The sequence below is a fragment of the Salvelinus sp. IW2-2015 genome, unplaced genomic scaffold (genome assembly GCF_002910315.2).
Source record: "Salvelinus sp. IW2-2015 unplaced genomic scaffold, ASM291031v2 Un_scaffold16312, whole genome shotgun sequence".
In the NCBI taxonomy this organism is placed as follows: Eukaryota; Metazoa; Chordata; class Actinopteri; order Salmoniformes; family Salmonidae; genus Salvelinus; species Salvelinus sp. IW2-2015.
This window is the reverse complement of record NW_019957531.1, coordinates 529,290-551,372: the sequence shown is the minus strand read 5'-3', so window position 1 is coordinate 551,372 and position 22,083 is coordinate 529,290. Positions and strand designations below refer to the sequence as shown.

Sequence of the window (22,083 nt, the reverse complement as noted above, 5' to 3'; positions counted from 1 at the left end):
TGGGATCATTGTCATGCTGAAAGACCCAGCCACGTTTCATCTTCAATGCCCTTGCTGATGGAAGGAGGTTTTCACTCAATCTCACGATACATGGCCCCATTCATTCTTTCCTTTACACGGATCAGTCGTCCTGGTCCCTTTGCAGAAAAACAGCCCCAAAGCATGATGTTTCCACCCCCATGCTTCACAGTAGGTATGATGTTCTTAGGATGCAACTCAGCATTCTTTGTCCTCCAAACACGACAAGTTGAGTTTTTACCAAAAAGTTATATTTTGGTTTCATCTGACCATATGACATTCTACCAATCTTTTTCTGGATCATCCAAATGCTCTCTAGCAAACTTCAGACGGGCCTGGACATGTACTGGCTTAAGCAGGGGGACACGTCTGGCACTGCAGGATTTGAGTCCCTGGCGGCGTAGTGTGTTACTGATAGGCTTTGTTACTTTGGTCCCAGCTCTCTGCAGGTCATTCACTAGGTCCCCCCGTGTGGTTCTGGGATTTTTGCTCACCGTTCTTGTGATCATTTTGACCCCACGGGGTGAGATCTTGCGTGGAGCCCCGGATCGAGGGAGATTATCAGTGGTCTTGTATGTCTTCCATTTCCTAATAATTGCTCCCACAGTTGATTTCTTCAAACCAAGCTGCTTACCTATTGCAGATTCAGTCTTCCCAGCCTGGTGCAGGTCTYCAATTTTGTTTCTGGTGTCCTTTGACAGCTCTTTGGTCTTGGCCATAGTGGAGTTTGGAGTGTGACTGTTTGAGGTTGTGGACAGGTGTCTTTTATACTGATAACAAGTTCAAACAGGTGCCATTAATACATGTAACGAGTGGAGGACAGAGGAGCCTCTTAATAAATACGAAGTTACAGGTCTGTGAGAGCCAGAAATCTTGCTTGTTTGTAGGTGACCAAATACTAATTTTCCACCATAATTTGCAAATTAATTAATTAAAAATCCTACAATGTGATTTTCTGGATTTGTTTTTCTCATTTTGTCTGTCATAGTTGAAGTGTAACTATGATGAAAATGACCGGCCTCTCATCTTTTTAAGTGGGAGAACTTGCACAATTGGTGGCTGACTAAATACTTTTTTGCCCCACTGTAAATAAGCTACAGTTGAAGTCGGAAGTTTCCATACACCTTAGCCAAATACATTTAAACTCAGTTTTTCACAATTCCTGACATTTAATCAGAGTAAACATTCCCTTTCTTAGGTCAGTTTATATCACTTTATTTTAAGAATGTGAAATGTCAGAATGATAGTAGTGATTTATTTCAGCTTTTATTTCTTTTATCACATTCCCAGTGGTTCAGAAGTTTACATACACTCAATTAGTATTTGGTAGCATTGCCTTTAAATTGTTAACTTGGGTCAAACGTTTCGGGTTGCCTTCCACAAGCTTCCCATAATAAGTTGGGTGAATTTTGGCCCATTCCTCCTAACAGAGCTGGTGTAACTGAGTAACGCTTTTTCAGTACTGCCCACAAATTGTCTATAGGATTGAGGTCAGGGCTTTGTGATGGCCCCTCCAATACCTTGATTTTGTTGTCCTTAAGCCTTTCTGCCGCAACTTTGGAAGTATGCTTGGGGTCATTGTCCATTTGGAAGAACCATTTGCGAACAAGCTTAACTTCCTTACTGATGTCTTGAGGTGTTGCTTCAATATATCCACATTATTTTCCTTCCTCATGGTGCCATCTATTTTGTGAACTGCACCAGACCCTCCTGCAGCAAAGAACCCCTACAACATGATGCTGCCACCCCCGTGCTTCACGGTTGGGATGGTGTTCTTCGGCGTCAGGGCTCTACGGTGTGAGTATTTCACTCGCATTTGCCCCTAAAAATAGATTTGTGCGAACCGGAAAAAGTATTTACGAGCACAGTGTGCGATTTAAAGATTACAACTTAGCTTAATCTATTTTTCCCCCGCTGCTAATTGTTTAAAAACTGTAAGTCCCATATTCCACAAGCGGCATGCGCCAACCACAGTAGTTTTCTGTAATGTACAGTCAGAGAGAGAAAGGTGAACACTGGAAAATAGTATCGTATAGGCTGTAAGTTAATGTGCAGACATCGCTAAAAATGAAACCATTTAAATTTTATTTTAAGCGAAAAAGAGACTAGGAGAAAGAGGAATCCGGCAATGAATATTCGCAAGTTTCAACTAAGGAAGCCTCTTCACAAGGTTTACCTGAGGCGTCTAATGTTGACATGGCGGCTAACGTTAGGGATGCTGAGAACAACGTTAGCAAAGCAACCGGGACCCCCGCTGTCACTTACACATCCACTGTAGCCGGTGGAGGGATAACATATAGATTCAATGCGAATTGGCCCCATGGCTAGAGTTCGAAAACAACGTCATGTTCTGCAAATATTGTAGAGGGCAGAAACAGGCGGGCAACACGTCCTTCGTGTCAGGAAACCCGCATCTGAAAAGAGAGAGCGTAGCGAAACATCTCGCGGCGGTATATCCAGTGCAAAGATCTGTACCTGTTGAGACAGGAGAAACCATCAGGCACAGTGTCAGCAGCCTTGAGGCAGCAAGTGCTGCTGCCTGAGGAGGAGAAGAGGAGGCAGCTGAAAATAAAGATAAACACCGCATACTTCACTGCGAAAGAACAAGAACCTTTCGTCAAATTTGGGCCGCTTATCAGACTCCACCACAAAAACGGAGTTGACATTAATTCCACATACGACAATGATGTAAGATGTGCGGAGATGATCGGTCAAATTGCTGACATAATGAGAGAGCCTGTCAGCGAAGCTGAAAGCCGCGATGTATCTTGCGGTTCTAATAGACGGAGACTGATATATCCAACACCGAATGCGAGATTGTCTGCGTACGCTTGTTGGAGGATGGGAAGCCAGTCAATCTCTTGGTCGGACAACAGACCCTTGAGCACTCTCATGCCATTGGTGAGTTGTTCCTCTTCATAGGCTTTGTTCTTGTGTAAAGTTTAATCATTATTCATAATGGAGATAATTTAGTTTGTCAGAAATACTTTTGTATGATTGTTTTTTTGTGTTGTCATTCGAGGTGTTTTGGATGCTACCAAGGCCACATTTTGTGCTGTTTGCCCAGAGGAAGATGGAGGGTCATGGATGAAGAAGTGCATCTCCTTCGGGGCAGATCGTGCCTCCGTGAACATGGGCTACCGTGGGGGAGTGATTGCCCACCTGCAGAGAGAGGTGGGGGGCATATAATCCCAATTCACTGTATGCCACATAGGTTTGTAACTAATAACTAATCATCTCTGTGCTGGAATGGTAAATACCACAGAATTATTGTTTTCTGTTTTCTGAATTGTTTGGAAGATTATTTTCTGACTTTTACAGACTACAGCTGGCAATACTGACCATTCAGAAGAAAGAGCCAAAGGTGTCTGTCGTACGATCTTCTGAATCTGATATGGAAGACGTATCACTTCAGCGGAAAATGCAAACGAGAGTTCTATGTTCTCGGGCAAGAGCTCGGTGTGGATATTTGCACACTGTCTAGCGTCAAGGGAACTTGCTGGATCCCCCATGTCCACAGAGCCCTCAAAATGTTCCTACGGCATGGACAAGACAAGGACCTTGCCACTGACGAAGGCCAGTGCACCGTTGTTCGGCAGCACATAGAGCATCTGGCCGTAGCATCAACAACAGCTGAAGTTCAAGGGTGGTCAAAGGTCAGTTTTACACAGGAAATGTAGTACCACACTAGTTGTAAAAAATTGTTTCAAGACTCAAATGAACTTTCAGAATCAAGTAAATGAGGGGTGACAGTTTATTTACTCACAGATAAAGCGGGAAATGGAGGATGCACTCTTTTGTGTATTCTGCTATTTTCTTTCAGACATGTTTGAGGAGCTATCCTCACTTAGCCCTGCAAAGGAATGACCTGATCCTCCCCCAAGCCTCATCAGAGTTGAGGAAGACAATGACCAGACTGGAAGCACTAAAGCTTAGGGCAAAGGCAGGAGGCATGCTGGAGAAGATCCAGACCATGCTTGCTCAGCAGCAGGGTGATGAGAGGAGATTCCAGGTGTGTTTGAATGAGAGCTTGTTAGGATGTAAGAGAAATCGATTTCATTGTGTGTTGGTGTGTGTTATTTCTGTTAAAGGGAATAACACTGAAGGGGAATCTGAAAGGCTTCACGGACCTCCAGCTGAATCCCCAGCTGAAGCAGCACATGGAGGTGGCCATCAACATCGGCGTGGATGATCTCAAAGCCAGGTTTGGTGGTTTGCTGAAGGATGAGGTTGTCCAGACCCCCAGTGGAGTCTTTCAGAGTGCTAAACCCTGACACATGGCCAGAAGACCAGGCCAGCCTCCTCACCTTTGGCGATGATGGTGTGGCATACCTGATGAGGCATTTCAAGGAGCCTCTAGAGAGGTAAGAATTTATTTGACACAGCATTGCCATATGAGACAATGTTATGTTTGCATATTTGCAAACTCACTTGCTCTGTTCAATCCTGTAGATCGGGGTGGAACATGGTTGGAATACAGGATGAGTGGCAGAGGCTGAAAATCCTGGTCAGCCACAATTTCAAGGACAAGTCCTACAGTGGCCTGTGGGAGACCATGTTGACAAAGGACCCCTACAGGCACTGTTATAAGGTAGAGTAACAGTGGTTATGTATGGTATCCTATGGTTGGTTTTGATAAGTTAATGGTAAGAGTTTAAATGAAATTGAAAGATATAATCTTTTCCCTAGAACATACTGGAGTTGGTGCAGCTTATGCTGGTGCTGCCCATTTCAGCTGCCCAGTGTGAGCTAGGCTTCTCTGCGCAGAAGCGGATTAAGAATTCGACAAGAAGCTGCCTTGGGGTCTCCACCACCGAAGACCTGATTAGGATCAGCCTGGAGGGGTCTTCTGTCAAGGAGTTTGATCCCACTCCTGCCGCGGACCGCTGGCTGACCTCTAAGCGTGCCAGACGGCCAACATACAAAAGCAGCTGGACAACTGATATCCTTTGCGTCAAGTAGGCATGGGTCAATGTGTGATTTTGGTGGTATGTGCTGTTCCACAGATGTGTGTCCCTTAGTACACGCTCACACACACAGTATAAATATGTATGTAATAAATTGTTTGTTAATAAACTCTGTTACATTTATCACTGTGCTCCTACATTTTTTTCATTTAGGAGCGCATGTACTCCTTGGAAAAAAAGTTAGCGTAGAGCCCTGGGCTTGCAAGCCTCCCCCTTTTTCCTCCAAACATTATGGGTCATTATGGCCAAACAGTTTGTTTTTGTTTCGTCAGACCAGAGGACATTTCTCCAGTTGCAAACCGTAGTCTGGCTTTTTTATGGCGGTTTTGGAGCAGTGGCTTCTTCCTTGCTGAGCGGCCTTTCAGGTTATGTCAATATAGGACTCGTTTTACTGTGGATATAGATACTTTTGTATCTGTTTCCTCCAGCATCTTCACAAGGTCCTTTGCTGCTGTTCTGGGATTGATTTGCACTTTTCGCACCAAAGTACGTTCATCTCTAGGAGACAGAACGTGTCTCCTACCTGAGCAGTATGATGGCTGCGTGGTCCCATGGTGTTTATACTTGCATACTATTGTTTGTACAGATTAACAGATTTTTCTGAGGTCTTGGCTGATTTCTTTTGATTTTCCCATGATGTCAAGTAAAGAGGCACTGAGTTTGAAGGTAGGCCTTGAAATACATCCACAGGTACACCTCAATTGACTCAAATGATGTCAATTAGCTTATCAGAAGCTTCTAAAGCCAGGAAGTCATTTTCTGGAATGTTCCTAGCTGTTTAAAGGCACAGTCAACTTAGGGTATGTAAACTTCTGACCCTCTGGAATTGTGATAAAGTGAATTATAAGTGAAAAAATCTGTCTGTGAACAATTGTTGGAGAAATGACTTGTGTCATGCACAAAGTAGATGTCCTAAACGACTTGCCAAAACTATAGTTAGTTAACAAGAAATGTGTGGAGTGGTTGAAAAACGAGTTTTAATGACTCCAACCTAAGTGTATGTAAACTTCCGACTTCAACTGTATTTCTGTTAGAAATGTTTGCTATTTTATATATTTCTTTTAAACAAACTTGTTTTCGCTTTGTCGTTGTGGGTTATTCGGTGTAGACTGGTGAGGAAAACATTTATTTAATCAATTTTAGAATAAGGCTGTAACAATGTGGGAAAAGTTAAGGGGTCTGAATACTTTCTGAATGCACTGTATAGCAATACATTTATCTGAAATTGCTCATACCCTTTGACTGATTTGTGATACTTTCATGATGATTATCCATTTCATATTCACACACTGTTATTTATTTTGCAGAAGCTTTAGATCATGCTGATGGAGGGGAAATGCTTTCCAGCATCGACACAGAGGCTACTCAACCAATCAGTAAACAGGAGAACGACAGATCTTATATGTGGGTGAGTGGTGAAACCGACAACTGCATCCTCTTGCCAGAATCAATTAAAAACCTGAGTGTGAACAAAATATCTCAAAACCCACAATTGGGAAATGGTGATGGAATACCTGACAATGTTGGCTTTGATTGTATGCTGTTTGAGCCCCCCAGACAACTTGGGACCTTTAGCACACAGGGTCATGGGACTGATCTTCCTGACTGCTCTTACTCTCGTGTGGATGTGGTACCTATTCACTCTGGTTCAGAGAATGGTCTTCCCTATGTGATGAACAAGCTGAGTCGCTCCATAACTGAGCACAAACAACCTGTAGGTTACAGAGACAAAAGACGGATGGCGTCATTGCCCTCAGATGAGCCTCACATGACTATACGAAAAGGCATGGATACTGGATCCAATGCTTTGTTGATGAAGGATGGTTGGGTCACCCATGACCGTCATAATAACAACGCTGCAAGTTACACCACTGATGGCACAGCAGGTAAGCTGTTCATTTGTAGTTTATGTGGTAAGACTTTGGCTTGTCTGCAGACCCTCAAGACACACCTGAGGGTTCACACCGGGGAGAAGCCATTCAGCTGCATGCAGTGTGGGAAGTGCTTCTCCGATTCCAGCAACTTCAAGCGACACCAGAGCGTTCACACGGGGGAGAGACGCTACGGCTGCAGCCACTGCGGCAAGCGCTTTGCCCAGTCAGGCTCACTCAAAGACCACCTGAAGGTACACACAGGATGCAAGCAGTTCAGATGCTCACAGTGTGGAAAGACTTTCATATCGGCCAATCACCTCAAGAGACACACTATTGTCCACAATGGAGAAAGACTTTTACCAACAACTTTTCAATGAATGAAAGCATGCCGAAACATGCTTTACCCCAGCTTGAACAAAAAAGGAATCTGGTGCTCGACTGAGGGACTAGATAATCCAAAAAGTATTCCATACACTTTTTAATTTGTTTTTTTGTAAGGGTTTTTCTTTATTTGTACTATTTTCTGCATTTATAGAATACATTTCTATACAATAGTTCTATACAATAGTTTCCAGCTACAATAGTGATTTACAACATTAACAATGTTTACACTGTATTTCTGATCAATTTGATGTCATTTTAATGGACAAAAAAGTTGCTTTATTTTCAAAAACAAGGACATTTATAAGTGACCCCAAACTTTTGAACTTTGTGTGTGTGTGTATATAAGTGGTTTTTGGATGCGTTTGTGGTGTTGTCAAACAAATAACTATTTCATGGTGGGAATTTTGTAAAAATACTGTTTTTGTTGTTGATTTGACAGTAATATGAGTGGTGTGTAGTCATGATTTAACAGGGTTCCTAAAGAGCCAGTCATATTGAGTGAATGGATGATACACATGCTCAGTGATTCTCTACTCCTAGTACAGAAATACTGTTCAGTGGTTTGAAAACTGAATACAGATGACATGGGTCATTCATGTTGCTACACATTTTTTATTTAAAAGAAAATACCTTTCATGGTCACATACACTCACATTATAAATGACCGTCCATAGATCCTAAAAATGCACTGCAAATATTGAATCTTGAAAAGGTCACATATTTGGACCACTATAAAAAATACATTACATTTCCTATTCAAAGAATAATATAGTTGTACAAGCCAATTTGGTTTAATTAACTATTTTCAAATCTGTTAGGTATTATTTAAGATTTTATTTGACAATGCTTGCGATATAGCTCATTAAATGTTAAAGAATATAAAAACATACAGTACAACAGACATTGATTATTTTCAATTACATTTATTTTTTATAACGCATTAAAATCAAACCCTAAGGAGTGAGTGCAAAAGACAAACATGCATACAACAAGTACTGTACCACACATTTTCCACATTTAGAAACTAGTTGAGTGTATTGGTTGAGCAATTTTAATATTATGATTGAAATAATGTACACGTCAAACTGGTTTATGTAAAGGTACTGGAAGAGTGGTCTTATAAAGTACATTCAGTATATGGGTCATTCTACGAAAATGGTGGCTTTCCTGTATTATTCACCAGGAAAAAGTGAGATAATGACACAATGTTTTGTTTTAATTGAGTGTTTTATTATTAATAAAACATATGTAAGACAGTTATATTGCAAACAATTGTTGTTATGTATTGTAGAGCACAATCAGTGCAATGAAATTGGCTTGTCCCTCGGGTCAGGAGTCATGGTTTAGTGACATATTTTGAGTGTCACGCCCTGACCTTAGAGATCCTTTTTATGTCTCTATTTTGGTTTGGTCAGGGCGTGAGTTGGGGTGGGTATTCTATGTTGTGTATTTCTTTGTGTTTGGCCGGGTGTGGTTCTCAATCAGAGGCAGCTGTCTATCGTTGTCTCTGATTGAGAACCATAATTAGGTAGCCTTTTTTCCCACCTGTCTTTGTGGGAAGTTGACTTTGTTTAGGGCACATAGCCTTTGAGCTTCACGGTTTGTTTTTGTAGTGTTAATTATTTTGTTCGGCGTCATTTTGATTTAATAAAGAAAATTCACGCTCACCACGCTGCACCTTGGTCCTCTCCTTTCAACAGCCGTGACATTAAAAAATATAAAAGTTTTTTATTTTTATTTAAAAAAATACCTCTTTAAATGTCATAATACAAAGGAAAGTATTATAGTTATTTAGTGGACTACTTAAACTAAAATATCAAATAAATATTACAAATAATTTACCAGTAATAGCTGTCTCTCAATTTCATGTCACTGGTGTTAAAATGTATAAAAACCACCACTTTGAAAAAAAAATGCAACATCCTTGCCAAATTCTTCCTGGGTCAAAGATTCATTGGAGACGGGACTATTTTGAAAACTCTCTTCAATTTGATGATTAACTTGGTAATTTCATGCGAGGACTTAAGATGTGTCACTGGTGTTACACGGAACCCAAACCGGCTGCGCGCGTGCGCCATCGTGCATACATTTATTTTGTCCCCCCATACCAAACGCGATCATGACACGCAGGTTAAAATATCAAAACAAACATGTATTGCAATTTAACTAGCTAGCTTGCACTTGCTAGCTAATTTGTCCTATTTAGCTAGCTTGCTGTTGCTAGCTAATTTGTCCTGGGAGATAAACATTGAGTTGTTATTTTACCTTAAATGCACAAGGTCCTCTACTCCGACAATTAATCCACACGTAAAACAGTCAACCGAATCGTTTCTAGTCATCTCTCCTCCGTCCAGGCTTTTTGTTCTTTGAATTTATAAGGTGATTGGCCTCTAAACTTTCATAGTATTACCACGACGACCGACAACACTGTTAGTCTTTCAATCACCCACGTGGGTATAACCCACGTGCCATCTCCTCATTGGTATCTGCTTCTATAAACCAACGAGGAGATGGCAGGACTTGCACCGCGATCTGCGTCACAAATAGAACTGAATTATATTTTAGTCCTTGGCAACGCAGACGCTCGTGAGCAGTGTGTAATTGAATAATATAGATTTCTACATTTATTTTACAACGCTAGCGCATGTGACGCGAGCGGGGTAGTCAGAGTATTATACAGTTTATAGTAAGGGGAAAGGAAATTGGATTACATTTATTGATAAAATTGCATGATTGTGATTTATTTACAATTTAAGAAGTGTGGTTTGAGTTACAGTGGCTGCTATCTTAGATATGCCATCTTGTCTGCAGATTTGTCACTGGTGTTACGGTTTTTGCTGGTAACACCAGTGACATGACGATAACGCCAGTGACAATAACACCACAAACTTGTTTCTCAATGTAATGTTTTATAAAACCCTCAACAATCCATCTACACTTCAGTGAGAACTTCACTTACAAGTATGCTTCTGAGATGCAATCCGTTCACTTCGGGGGTCACACAAGTAAATGATGCTCCACACTGGTGTCCTCTATGTGAGAGAGGAGTCCCCCCCCCATCTCTTTCTGCACCATCTCACCAAGCAGAAGGCATGATCCAGCAGCCATATGGGCTCACCTGGACCCCATCCATGATAATGATAATGACATAAAACACCAGTACCCTGCCGTGCAACACCTTCATTTCTTCAGTGATGGCCCTGCCACACAATATAAACAGAAGGGCAACATGGTTTGCATGGTTTGCACAGAATCTTACAAGAAGGGCTTCCAGGGAACTACGTGAAACTTTTTTGATGCCATTCACGGAAAAGGTGCTCCGGATGGGGTGGGGGTGGGGGTTCATTAGAGGTCAGCCGACCTCTTGGTCCGCGACAGGTGAGACATAACGGATGCAATGTCTTTCTACCAGGAGTTGAAGGGACTCTGGCAGTCAAATACAGTTGCATTATGTCAGCGAGGAAGAGGTGGAAACAAAGGCACAGAAGATGTCTGAGGTATCTCTGGTTACCTTAAAGGGCACCAGGTTGTAAGTATCACACCTGGCATCCTGAAATATAGAGACATATGTTGTCTCTGCCAAGCAGCGGCAGGCGTGTGGAATTGCCCATGTTATGGTCTCCCAAGAAGTCACCCTTCCGACAATGACGGCTAATGGCCGTGATCTCTCACCTCTACATCAACCAGATGTCATTGATCTGGATACCTCAGCTCCATTTTCTCCAGATGTCATCGAGTCTCACCACAGTGGACAGTGGTGTATCGTGAACTAAGACAAACAACCAAACCCTGGCATTATACTGGAGGTTGAAGAACATAATGTTGAAGTAAAGTGCATGCACAGGAATGGTGTCAACAAGTTCTACTGGCCAAGCCCAAGAGATAATATCAACTGGTATGGGGATGACCAGATTGTTTGTTTGTCTGATGCCAGAGCCGCTGCCAGTGAACAAAAGATCCGTTCAAATTTGCCACAGTATCTGGAAGTACTTGGAGGAGCACCTGACTGTGAAAGTGGCAGATGTGAACTGGCTACAGGTAAAGAAGCCGTTAGTAGCTAGAAAGCAATGGAGATTGGCTCAGAGATGATAAGAGATGGACGTGACACAGTAACATGGCAAAGACAAACATATCTGAAGTAAAAGTGAAGAACAATACAGGAAAGATTCCATGAACATGTTTTACTGCATACACAATGTTCGTATCAGTGTGGTTAGTAAAACCGTTTTAGTTTATGTTCAATGTTTCTAATGTTCTAGTGGACATGTTTTATATGTTGTATGACAATGTAATTATGAAAGACATTTTAGTCAATAGGCTTCATCTTTTGGTCTTAATCTTTGACCAATAACCCTAATTTTATTGTTCATATTAACCCATCTTATGAAATCTGAAATAGTTTGTAATTAAAAAATATTATACAATTTGTTTGAAATAATCTTATGTTGTCATTGGTTTCACATTGTGTCACTGGTATTACTGTATGGCATATTGGTGTTCTGGCATCAGAGCTGTCCAATTTAATAGAATATGGTTTTGGTATCTGCCTAACTGTTGCTACATTCATTAGTTAACATTGTAAGGATATTGTCATTAAATTTTGATGACTCAACCTCAATTATTTCTAATGTTACAACAACAAAAAACAACAGTATAAATGGAAAAATGTCAGACAACTTTACACATGCATGTTTAAAGTAAATTATTACTAATCCAAACAATTTCTTAGTATTATCATTAACCTTTTCTGTCTTTGATTATATATGCAAATTAAAGACTGAAATTACATTCTAGGAAGCCTGAATTGTCATTAAATATAGGCAAAAAGGCCTCACAAGCATTTTTTATGTAATGTAGTAAAAATATAAAACTATGTTAAGCTGTCATTTATGTTGTTTTATAATGTCAAGGGGTTAACTATTATCTGACTAAGTTTTGATTAAAAAAAAGAAATAGAATTTGTAAAAGTTGGCTGTTCAAAAAGCCACCAGTATGTCATACAATTGTAATACAAATCAAGAATATACAAAGAAATGATAACTGCCATGTTTTCTACATATAGTATGTACATTGTAAACAAAGCAATAAACTAGCAATAAATTATGTCTCCTGGCAACACTACCAATTTTTCATATTCATTTTTGCTCATTGATTGCGGATTTAACACATCTTATTTTATTCTGGTCAGAGAATTGTTTCATTTTAAGATAAACATTCAGATTTGGCATTTGCCGTGAATAAATACAGCAAAACTTCTCAAATCACTTTCTTCTGGACAAACAGTACATATAAGGAGACAATCAAATACACCTTTTCTACAGCACCAATAACATCAATTTATAGAAAATGACAGAGTTGAGTTGTACAGTATTTAACAACTAAAGCACAATTAACCTCTATTTTCTTTAGATTCTAAAAAGCTTGGTGTAGTTTGAGGCCCAAACATGACACTAATATTTCAACTTTATAAAGTAAGAACTTTATAAATCTATACAGTACATATTCAATTTATTCAGCTACCCGCTGTGCCTTGTTCCTTTTAATGGAAAACACATTTTCCTTCTGGGTTGATAAAAAAACATAAATATTCATAACCTTCAATGTCATTACATATTGTGCTGTTTTTTTTTTTGTCAAATAGGAGGGGGTGATTCACGTTTTATTATTTTCCTCTGTTATTTTGAGTATAATCTCAATTCACATATTCCATCATTTCTATCCACTTAAGTGTTTATGGTTAACCACAAGAGGCAGCTAATAGTTATGAAAATGTGTGCATTCGGAAAATATTCAGACTGCTTTCATTTCTCCACATTTTGTTACGTTACAACCTTATTCAAAAATAGATTAAATCAATACAAATCCTCATCAAGCTATATACAATACCCCATAATGACAAAGCGAAAACAGATTTTTTGAAATTTTTGCAAATGTATTATAAATAAAGATACCTTATTTATTGTAAATAGCCCACCCAACTTCCTCATCCCCATATTGTTATTTATTTTTTTGCTCCTTTAAACCCCAGTATCTCTACTTGCACATGCATCTTCTGCACATCTATCACTCCAGTGTTTAATTGCTAAATTGTAATTATTTCGCCACTATGGCCTATTTATTGCCTTACCTCCTTAATCTTACTACATTTGCACACACTGTATATAGACTTTTCTATTGTGTTATTGACTGTACGTTTGTTTATCCCATGTGTAACTCTGTGTTGTTTGTGTCGCACTGCTTTGCTCTATCTTGGACAGGTCGCAGTTGTAAATGAGAACTTGTTCTCAACTGGCCTACCTGGTTAAATAAAGGTGAAATAAAATACATTTACATGAGTATTTAGACTCGAAATTGAGCTCAGGTGCATCCTGTTCCCATTGATCATCCTTGATTCTATAACTTGATTGGAGTCCACCTGTGGTAAATTCAATTGATTGGACATGATTTGGAAAGGCACACACCTGTCTATATACGTTTTAATTGTATTTAACCTTTATTTAACTAGGCAAGTCAGTTAAGAACAAATTCTTATTTACAATGACAACCCACTGTTCCCCGGTAGGCCAACTGCCTTGTTCAGAGGCAGAACGACAGATTTTTACCTTGTCAGCTCGGGAACTCAATCCAGCAACCTTTCGGTTACTGGCCCAACGCTCTAACCACTAGTTTACTTGCCGCCCCCAAACCAAGTTCCCACAGTTAACAGTGCATGTCAGAGCAAAAACCAAGCCACGAGGTCGAAGGAATTGTCCGTAGAGCTCCGAGACAGGATTGTGTCGAGGTACAGATCTGGGGAAGGGTTCCAAAAATGTCTGCTGCTTTGAAGGTCCCCAAGAACACAGTGGCCTCAATCATTTTTCAATGGAAGAAGTTTGGAATCACCAATACTCTTCCTAGAGTTGGCTGCCCGGCCAAACTGAACAATCGTGGGAGAAGGTCATTGGTCAGGGAGGTGACCAAGAACCTGATGGTCACTCTGACAGAGCTCCAGAGTTCCTCTGTGGAGATGAGAGAACCTTCCAGAAGGACAACCATCTCTGCAGCACTCCACCAATCAGGACTTTATTGTAGAGTGGCCAGACTGAAGACACTTCTAAGTAAAAGGCACATGACAGCCCACTTGGAGTTTGAAAAAAAGCACCTAAAGGAGGAACAAGTTTCTCTGGTCTGATGAAACCAAGATTGAACACTTTGGCCTGAATGCCAGCATCACATCTGGAGAACCTTGCACCATCCCTCTGTTGAAGCATGGTTTTGGCAGCATCATACTGTGGGGATGTTTTTCAGCAGCAGACTAGTCGGGAAAGATGAACGGAGCAAAGTACAGAGAGATCCTTGATGAAAACCTTCCAACAGGACCACGACTTTAAGCACACAGCCAACACAACACAGGAGTGGCTTTGGGACAAGTCTCTGAATGTCCTTGCGTGGCCCAGCCTCAGGAGAGACCTGAAAAAAGCTGTGCAGCGACGCTCCCCATCCAACCTGACAGAGCTTGAGAGGATCTGCAGAGAAGAATGGGAGAAACTCCCCAAATACAGGTGTGCCAAGCTTGTAGCATCATACCCAAGAAGATTCAGCTTTAATCGCTGCCAAAGGTGTTTCAACTGAGTAATGGGTCTAAATTCTTATGTAAAAATTTCTGGGTTTTATTTTTACAAAATTTGCAAACATTTCTACAAACCATTTTTTTCATTCATCATTATGCGGTAGGTATTATGTATATATTGACAAAATGTGGAAAAAATCAAGGGGTCTGAATACTTCCCGAATGCACTGTACCTTCTTCCCATATCACTAGCTTTAAGCACCAGCTGTCACTGCAGCTCACAGATTACTGCACCTGTACATAGCCCATCTATAATTTAGCCCAAACAACTACCTCTTTCCCTACTGTATTTATTTATTTTGCTCCTTTGCAACCCATTATTTCTATCTCTACTTTGCACATTCTTCCACTGCAAATCAACCATTCCAGTGTTTTACTTGCTATATTGTATTTACTTCGCCACCATGGCCTTTTTTTGCCTTCAACTCCCTTATCTCACCTCACTTGCTCACATTGTATATAGACTTATTTTTCTACTGTATGTTTGTTTTACTCCATGTGTAACTCTGTGTTGTTGTATGTGTTGAACTGCTTTGCTTTATCTTGGCCAGGTCGCAATTGTAAATGAGAACTTGTTCTCAACTTGCCTACCTGGTTAAATAAAGGTGAAATAAAATATAAAATAAATAAAGAAAATATTCCTCCCAAGAAAAATGAACACTGAATACAATTCATTGTCCAGAGTGTTTTCATTTCAGTACTACCATGATCGTATAGATGTCCAAACACAGTGCTGACACTTCTATTTCAGCAGCATTTCGTCTGTCAAAGACACTTTCCTGTATTTTAACAATACCTTATTGTGCTTAAGGATTCAGCAGTCTTCCACTTCTACTGATATGTAGCCCTGTTTTGTTTAGTAGGCACAGCATGCTTTTAGCTAAGCTAAAGAAGGCACTTAGCATGTATTTCTTCAGGAAAAATGGCACTTTATCATTCTGTAGTTAAAATTAACTTCCAGTTAGTTCAGGTATAATAACAAATTAATGTTGTCCATTTGGTTATATACAGATTAAAGTTGCAGCTGTCATTTTGGTGAGAAAAAATAGCGGTGATCAGTGAGCAAAATAACAAACATTTTAATAGACTAGAAGGTATATGCTATACAATTTACAAAGACCTTGAGTGTATTGTAGTCAGTGGTGAAAAAAGTACTCAATTGTCATACTTAAGTAAAGATACCTTAATAGAAAATGACAAGTTAAAGTGAGTCACCCAGTAAAATACTACTTGAGTAAAAGTATTTGGTTTTAAATATACTTATGTATCAAAAGTAAATGGAATTGATACAATTTACTTAAGTATCAAAAGTAAAAGTATAAATAATTTCAAGGTCCTTATATTAAGCAAACCAAAAGGCACAATTTTATTTTATTTTTTATTGACAGATTGCCAAGGGCTGTCACGAACGTCGTAATCCTCCTCGTCTGAGGAGGAGCAAGGATCGGACCAAAGCGCAGCGTGGTTTGAATACATACTTGAATTTATTTAACGAAGACGAAACGAAGAACACTTGACAAACTAACAAAACAACAAACGAACGAACGTGAAGCTATACTACGACAAGTGCAGACACAGGCAACTTACGTAATGACATAGACAATAACCCACAACCCAAAACAGACTACCTAAATATGGTTCCCAATCAGAGACAACACAAAACACCTGCCTCTGATTGAGAACCATGTCAGGCCAAACTAGAAAACCCCACATAGGAACAGACAACATAGAACTGCCCACCCCAACTCACGCCCTGACCATGCTAACTAAAGACAAAACAAAGGTCAGAACGTGACAAGGGCACACCAACACTCAGACATAATTTACAAGCGAAGCATTTGTGTTTAGTGAGTCCTCCAGATCAGAGGCAGTAGGGATGACCAGGGATGTTTTCTTGATAAGTGTGCGAATTGGACAATTTTCCTGTCAAAATGTAACAATTACTTTTGGGTGTCAGGGGAAAATGTATGGAGTAAAAAGTACAATATTTTCTTTAGGAATATAGTAAAGTGGAAGTTCCCCAAACTATAAATAGTAAAGTACAGTTCCAGTAGTACTTTTAAAGTATTTTTACTTAAGTACTTTACACCATGGATTGTACTAAACGACAGTTACATTTTCTCCTAACGCACATCTTTGAGGTTTCAAATGAAATTGTTCTTGATTTTACTCTATTTCTTCCATTGATCTTTGCTCTTTTGCATAACATATATCACCCTATACCTATGGACAGTAAGCTTCTTTACCAATCAGGACCTGAATATGATTCCACGTCACATAATAATTTAACACGTTCATTAATTTTGTAGGTAGTTATTACACATTGATTACACTCTCACTCGTATTTCATATGTCACAACGATTTTTTTTATTTCAGTATCCTAACAAGCACCTTTGGAGGGAAGGCAGTATCACATCACCAAGGAGCAGCTTGAGTTCCTCGTAGATTGTCACATGACCATCAGACAAATGGTAGATGTTCTCAATGTGTTGCACTCTGTGGTCAAGCGGCGCATGAGGTAAGTTATCGTAATTGAATAAAGCAATTGTAACACAAGGGAGATCTCTACATCCTCTCTACATTTGATCACATTCCTGATTGATGTATCTTTTTGTGTTATTTTTGTATTTCGTAATTTTCAGCTTTTCAGGTCCTACTCACTGTTGTCAGACGCTCAGCTGGATGAGAGGATCAAAGAGCTGATATCAATAAAAACAGAATGGCGTCACTATAAGAGAAAAAAAGTTTTTGTAAGACAAACGTAATCATGTTTTTTAGGTGGAGGATTGTTATCAATGGTGCTGTGGATGGTTACAGCAGACTTGTTGTGTTTCTGGCCTCTGGAGTGCGAGATCTTGATATGTTTGCCAGTCAGTGGAACCACCATGGGCTGAGGACTGAACAACGACAGTCACCTCTACAGTTGTTCGTCTCGGGTTCCCTGGCAATGCAGAGGGCCAATCTGACAGCAGTAAGGGATTTGTTCGCCCCAAATTTAACCACCATCAGCTCTCAAGCCACCACCTCAGCTCCTCCAACCACCACCTCAGCTCCTCCAACCACCACCTCAGCTCCTCCAACCAACACCTCAGCTCCCCCAACCACTGGCGCTGCAGCTCTTTATTGGTCGGAATGGGTGATTGTGCCACAAATCCAGTTCACCATCAGCAACACACAGATGGAACTGTTGCGGACAATAATTCCATTGGAAGGCCCCAGAGGCAGCCTGGGAGTTGACAATCTACAGAGGGTTATGGCAGTTATATCTTCAGCGCCACTCGTTCCTGCTCCAACCTGACTTACTACACCCCTGATACCCCCCTACTGGGATGAGGGATTGGACACTATATCTTCAGCGCCTCTCGTTCCTTTGAATCAGTTCATTTTTATAATACTATTATACATTTTATAATACTAACATACCCCTCTTTCACACACTGTATGATTTGGTCTCTAGAAAGGTACGATAGACATCTTCAACTCTAAACAGATGGGGACCAGAGTTTAGACACAGATGGCCTTAACAAAAGTTAAGTACTTCCCCATTCCAGTACGATTCTGTTTGGTTATATTTGGAGAGAGTCAGATACTGTTAAGATATACGGCCTATGGTTATTGTATTTTTCTCTATGGCGCTTTAGCACAACATTCCATCTGCTGACACTATTAGTCTTCCACTCAGTACAACACGACCCAGGAGAGGCCTACTGCAAGCGCTGGATTGGAGCCTTCAGAGCGTGCCTGCTGTGGGAGGACAACTGGATATTATTCAAACAGAACTTACATTTTTGTATTGCCTAATCGGGACTTTTATAAATTGTTAAAATAAATAATTGTGTAAATAATTAAAATATAAAATAATAACTCCCTATAGATAATAACTCCCTATAGTTAAAAAAATAAACTATGAAGATAGTGGTTCGCCCCCGTTACATTTGATATAATTGTGATTAACACCAACCTATTACAGTTAGTAACATAACATTGTTGACACATTGTGACAGCTCAAATTATGTGGTTGAAGATGGACTAGTGCAGGCCTCTCAATCTTGTTCCTGGAGAGTTACTGTCTTGTAGGTTCACTCCGACCCTAATCTAGTGCACCTGATTTTAATAATTACCTGCTTAATAAGTTAAGGAGGTTAGTTACAACTGAGGTTGGATTGAAAACCTACAGGAGGGTAGCTCTCCAGGAACAGGGTTGGAGAGCCTAGGACTAATGGATCTAGTTCTTAAGTCAATGCATTTGAAATTCAATAAGTCACTACAAAGGTGCAGTTCCCAGAAGTGGAGCTGTCACTTAATGCAGTGGATGGGAAGCCTTATTTCATGTAGTTCTAATTAAATGATAATGGCTGAAGTCAATTTGTTCTTAATGTAGGACATCAAATTATTAGATTTGGATGAGTTGACTGCAATATGGCAGCAGTACTTCAGTCAATATCAGCAAAGGATATTGGTTATTAGTAAAGTGTTTCTAAATTAACTAAACCTTAACACCAAGACAAGCAATATGGATTGTATAATTGAATTTTAATGATCATTAAGTGAACAATAACAGCCAATATGGAAATACAGTGCATTTGGAAAGTATTCAGACCCCTTGACTTTTTCCACATTTTGTTACGTTAGAGCCTTATTCTAAAATGTATTAAATAAATAAAAATGTAGCGTCAAACCCAAGAAGACTATGGTGTAATTGCTGCCAACGATGCTTCAGCAAAGAACTGAGTAAAGGGTCATAAATGTAATATTTCCTTTTTTTTATACATTTGTCAACCCATGAGCCCACACTTCAAATCAAATCAAATCAAATTGTATTAGTCACATACACATGGTTAGCAGATGTTAATGCGAGTGTAGCGAAATGCTTGTGCTTCTAGTTCCGACAATGCAGTAATAACCAACAGTAATCTAACCTAACAATTCCACACTACTACCTTACACACACACACAAGTGTAAAGGGATAAAGAATATGTACATAAAGATATATGAATGAGTGGTGGTACAGAACGGCATGGCAGATGCAGTAGATTGGTATAGGTACGGATATCATTGAGTATACTGTTAGGGTATGTAAATATAAGTGGATAGTTCTATAAAGTGGGCTAGTGGTCACATGTATGCATAAAGATGGCAACGATGCAGTAGATGATATAGCAGTACAGTATATATACATATGAGAATGAGTAATGTAGGGTATGTAAACATTGTATTAAGTGGCATTGCTTAAAGTGGCTAGTGGTACATTTTTACATAATTTCCATCATTCCCATTTTTAAAGTGGCTGGAGTTGAGTCAGTATGTTGGCAGCGGCCGCTAAATGTTAGTGGTGGCTGTTTAACAGTCTGATGGCCTTGAGATAGAAGCTGTTTTTCAGTCTCTCGGTCCCTGCTTTGATGCACCTGTACTGACTCGCTTCTGGATGATAGCGGGGTGACAGGCAGTTGGCTTGGGTGGTTGTTGTCCTTGATGATTTTTATGGCCTTCCTGTGACATCGGGGTGTAGGTGTCCTGGAGGGCAGGTAGTTTGCCTGGTTGATGCGTTCTGCAGGACCTCACTACCCTCTGGAGGAGCCTTACGGTGTGTGGGCGGAGCAGTTGCCGTACCAGGCGGTGATACAGCCCGACAGGATGCTCTGATTGTGCATCTGTAGAAGTTGTGAGTGCTTTGGTGACAAGCCGAATTTCTTTCAGCCTCCTGAGGTTGAAAGAGGGGCTGCTGCGCCTTCTTCACAACGCTGTCTTGTGGGTGGACCAGTTCAGTTTGTCCGTGATGTGTACACCGGGAACTTAAACTTTCCAACCTTCTCCACTACTGACCCGTCGATGTGGATAGGGGGGTGCTCCTCTGCTGTTTCCTGAAGTCCACAATCATCTCCTTTGTTTTGTTGACGTTGAGTATGAGTATTTTCCTGACACCACACTCCGAGGGCCCTCACCTCCTCCCTGTAGGCCGTCTCGTCGTTGTTGGTGATCAAGCTACCACTGTAGTGTCATCCGCAACTTGATGATTGAGTTGGAGGCGTGCATGGCCACGCAGTCCGTGGGTGAACAGGGGGTACAGGAGAGGGCTTCAGAACGCACCCTTGTGGGGCCAGTGTTGAGAATCAGCGGGGTGGAGATGTTGTTACCTACCCTCACCACCTGGGGGCGGCCCGTCAGAGAGTCCAGGACCCAGTTGCACAGGTGGGGTCAGGACCCAGCGGTCTCGAGCTTGATGACGAGTTTGGAGGGTACTATGGTGTTAAATGCTGAGCTGTAATCGATGAACAGCATTCTCACATGGGTATTCTCTTGTCCAGATGGGTTAGGGCAGTGTGCAGTGTGTTGCGATTGCGTCGTCTGATGGACCTATTGGGTCGGTAAGCAAATTGGAGTGGGTCTAGGTGTCGGTAGGGTGGAGGTGATATGGTCCTTGACTAGTCTCTCAAAGCACTCATGATGACGGAAGTGAGTGCTACGGGGCGGTAGTCGTTTAGCTCAGTTACCTTAGCTTTCTTGGGAACAGGACAATGTGGCCCTCTTGAAGCATGTGGAAACAGCAACTGGGATAAGGATTGATTGAATATGTCCGTAAACACAACCAGCCAGCTGGTCTGCGCATGCTCTGAGGACGCGGCTGGGATGCCGTCTGGGCCTGCAGCCTTGCGAGGGTTTACACGTTTAAATGTTTTACTCACCTCGGCTGCAGTGAAGGAGAGCCGCAGGTTTTGGTAGGGGCCGTGTCAGTGGCACTGTATTGTTCCAAAGCGGGCAAAAAAGTTGTTTTAGCCTGTCTGGGAGCAAGACATCCTGGTCCTCGACGGGGCTGGTTTTCTTTTTGTAATCCGTGATTGACTGTAGCCCTGCCACATACCTCTTGTGTCTGAGCTGTTGAATTTCGACTCGATTTTGTCTCTGTACTGAGACTTAGCCTGTTTGTGCCTTGCGGAGAGAATAGCTACACTGTTTGTATTTCGGTCATGCTTCCGGTCACCTTGCCCTGGTTAAAAGCAGTGGTTCGCAGCTTTCAGTTTCACGCGAATGCTGCGTCAATCCACGGTTTCTGGTTTGGGAATGTTTTTATCGTTGCTGTGGGTACGACATCGTCAATGCACTTCCTAATGAACTCGCTCACCGAATCAGCATATTCGTCAATATTGTTGTTGGACGCGATGCGGAACATATTCCAATCCGCGTGATCGAAGCGTCTTGAAGCGTGGATTCAGATTGGTCGGACCAGCGTT

At 40.9% G+C, this 22,083-nt stretch overlaps 3 protein-coding genes and 1 long non-coding RNA gene across 8 annotated transcripts in view; 2 read left to right on the top strand and 2 right to left on the bottom strand.

Annotated features, from left to right (window-relative positions):
* LOC112080400 (zinc finger protein 329) overlaps positions 1 to 8,910 on the top strand; it is a 24,081-nt gene extending 15,171 nt beyond the window's left edge. Inside the window, exons 4-5 of one of the 2 annotated variants that reach the window (XM_024146153.2) lie at positions 6,293 to 6,393; positions 6,922 to 8,910. In XM_024146153.2, the coding sequence (XP_024001921.1) occupies positions 6,293 to 6,393; positions 6,922 to 7,236 (416 nt within the window). In that variant the 3' untranslated portion in view covers positions 7,237 to 8,910. Of the gene's footprint in view, positions 1 to 6,292 lie in introns of both variants that reach the window. The other variant, XM_024146152.2, reaches the window with a different exon arrangement.
* Positions 1 to 22,083, bottom strand: part of LOC112080405 (equilibrative nucleoside transporter 1) — a 287,889-nt gene that overhangs the window by 223,972 nt on the left and 41,834 nt on the right. Inside the window, exon 1 of one of the 2 annotated variants that reach the window (XM_070442560.1) lies at positions 20,993 to 21,020. The exons of the other annotated variant lie outside the window; for it this stretch is intronic. The gene's annotated coding sequence lies outside the window, so the exon portion shown is untranslated. Of the gene's footprint in view, positions 1 to 20,992; positions 21,021 to 22,083 lie in introns of those variants that run through there. 2 annotated transcript variants of the gene reach the window in all.
* Positions 7 to 5,107, top strand: LOC112080401 (zinc finger protein 862-like). 3 transcript variants are annotated; one of them, XM_070442555.1, is made up of 5 exons: positions 7 to 3,674; positions 3,842 to 4,030; positions 4,110 to 4,382; positions 4,471 to 4,609; positions 4,708 to 5,107. In XM_070442555.1, exons 1-3 carry the CDS (start codon positions 3,549 to 3,551, stop codon positions 4,290 to 4,292), a joined length of 498 nt encoding a protein of 165 aa, XP_070298656.1. In that variant the 5' UTR covers positions 7 to 3,548; the 3' UTR covers positions 4,293 to 4,382; positions 4,471 to 4,609; positions 4,708 to 5,107. The 3 variants fall into 3 exon arrangements, 2 of the variants coding, with proteins under 2 accessions (XP_070298656.1, XP_024001922.1); XR_011479502.1 differs by having other exon boundaries at positions 7 to 3,232; positions 3,340 to 4,382; XM_024146154.2 differs by having other exon boundaries at positions 7 to 4,382.
* On the bottom strand, positions 17,841 to 18,454 carry LOC139027420 (uncharacterized). The gene is made up of 2 exons (XR_011479503.1): positions 18,366 to 18,454; positions 17,841 to 18,155 (listed from the first exon to the last, which is right to left on the bottom strand). It is a non-coding gene; the product is annotated as an uncharacterized lncRNA (long non-coding RNA).

What these genes read in the sequence shown, in the direction of transcription:
- LOC112080401 (XM_024146154.2), top strand. Translation starts at nt 4,243, where the DNA reads ATGAGGTTGTCCAGACCCCCAGTGGAGTCTTTCAGAGTGCTAAACCCT. An exon ending in TTCAAGGAGCCTCTAGAGAG is followed by an intron (nt 4,383 to 4,470) that starts GTAAGAATTTAT and finishes TCAATCCTGTAG; the next exon opens with ATCGGGGTGGAACATGGTTG. An exon ending in CCTACAGGCACTGTTATAAG is followed by an intron (nt 4,610 to 4,707) that starts GTAGAGTAACAG and finishes TCTTTTCCCTAG; the next exon opens with AACATACTGGAGTTGGTGCA.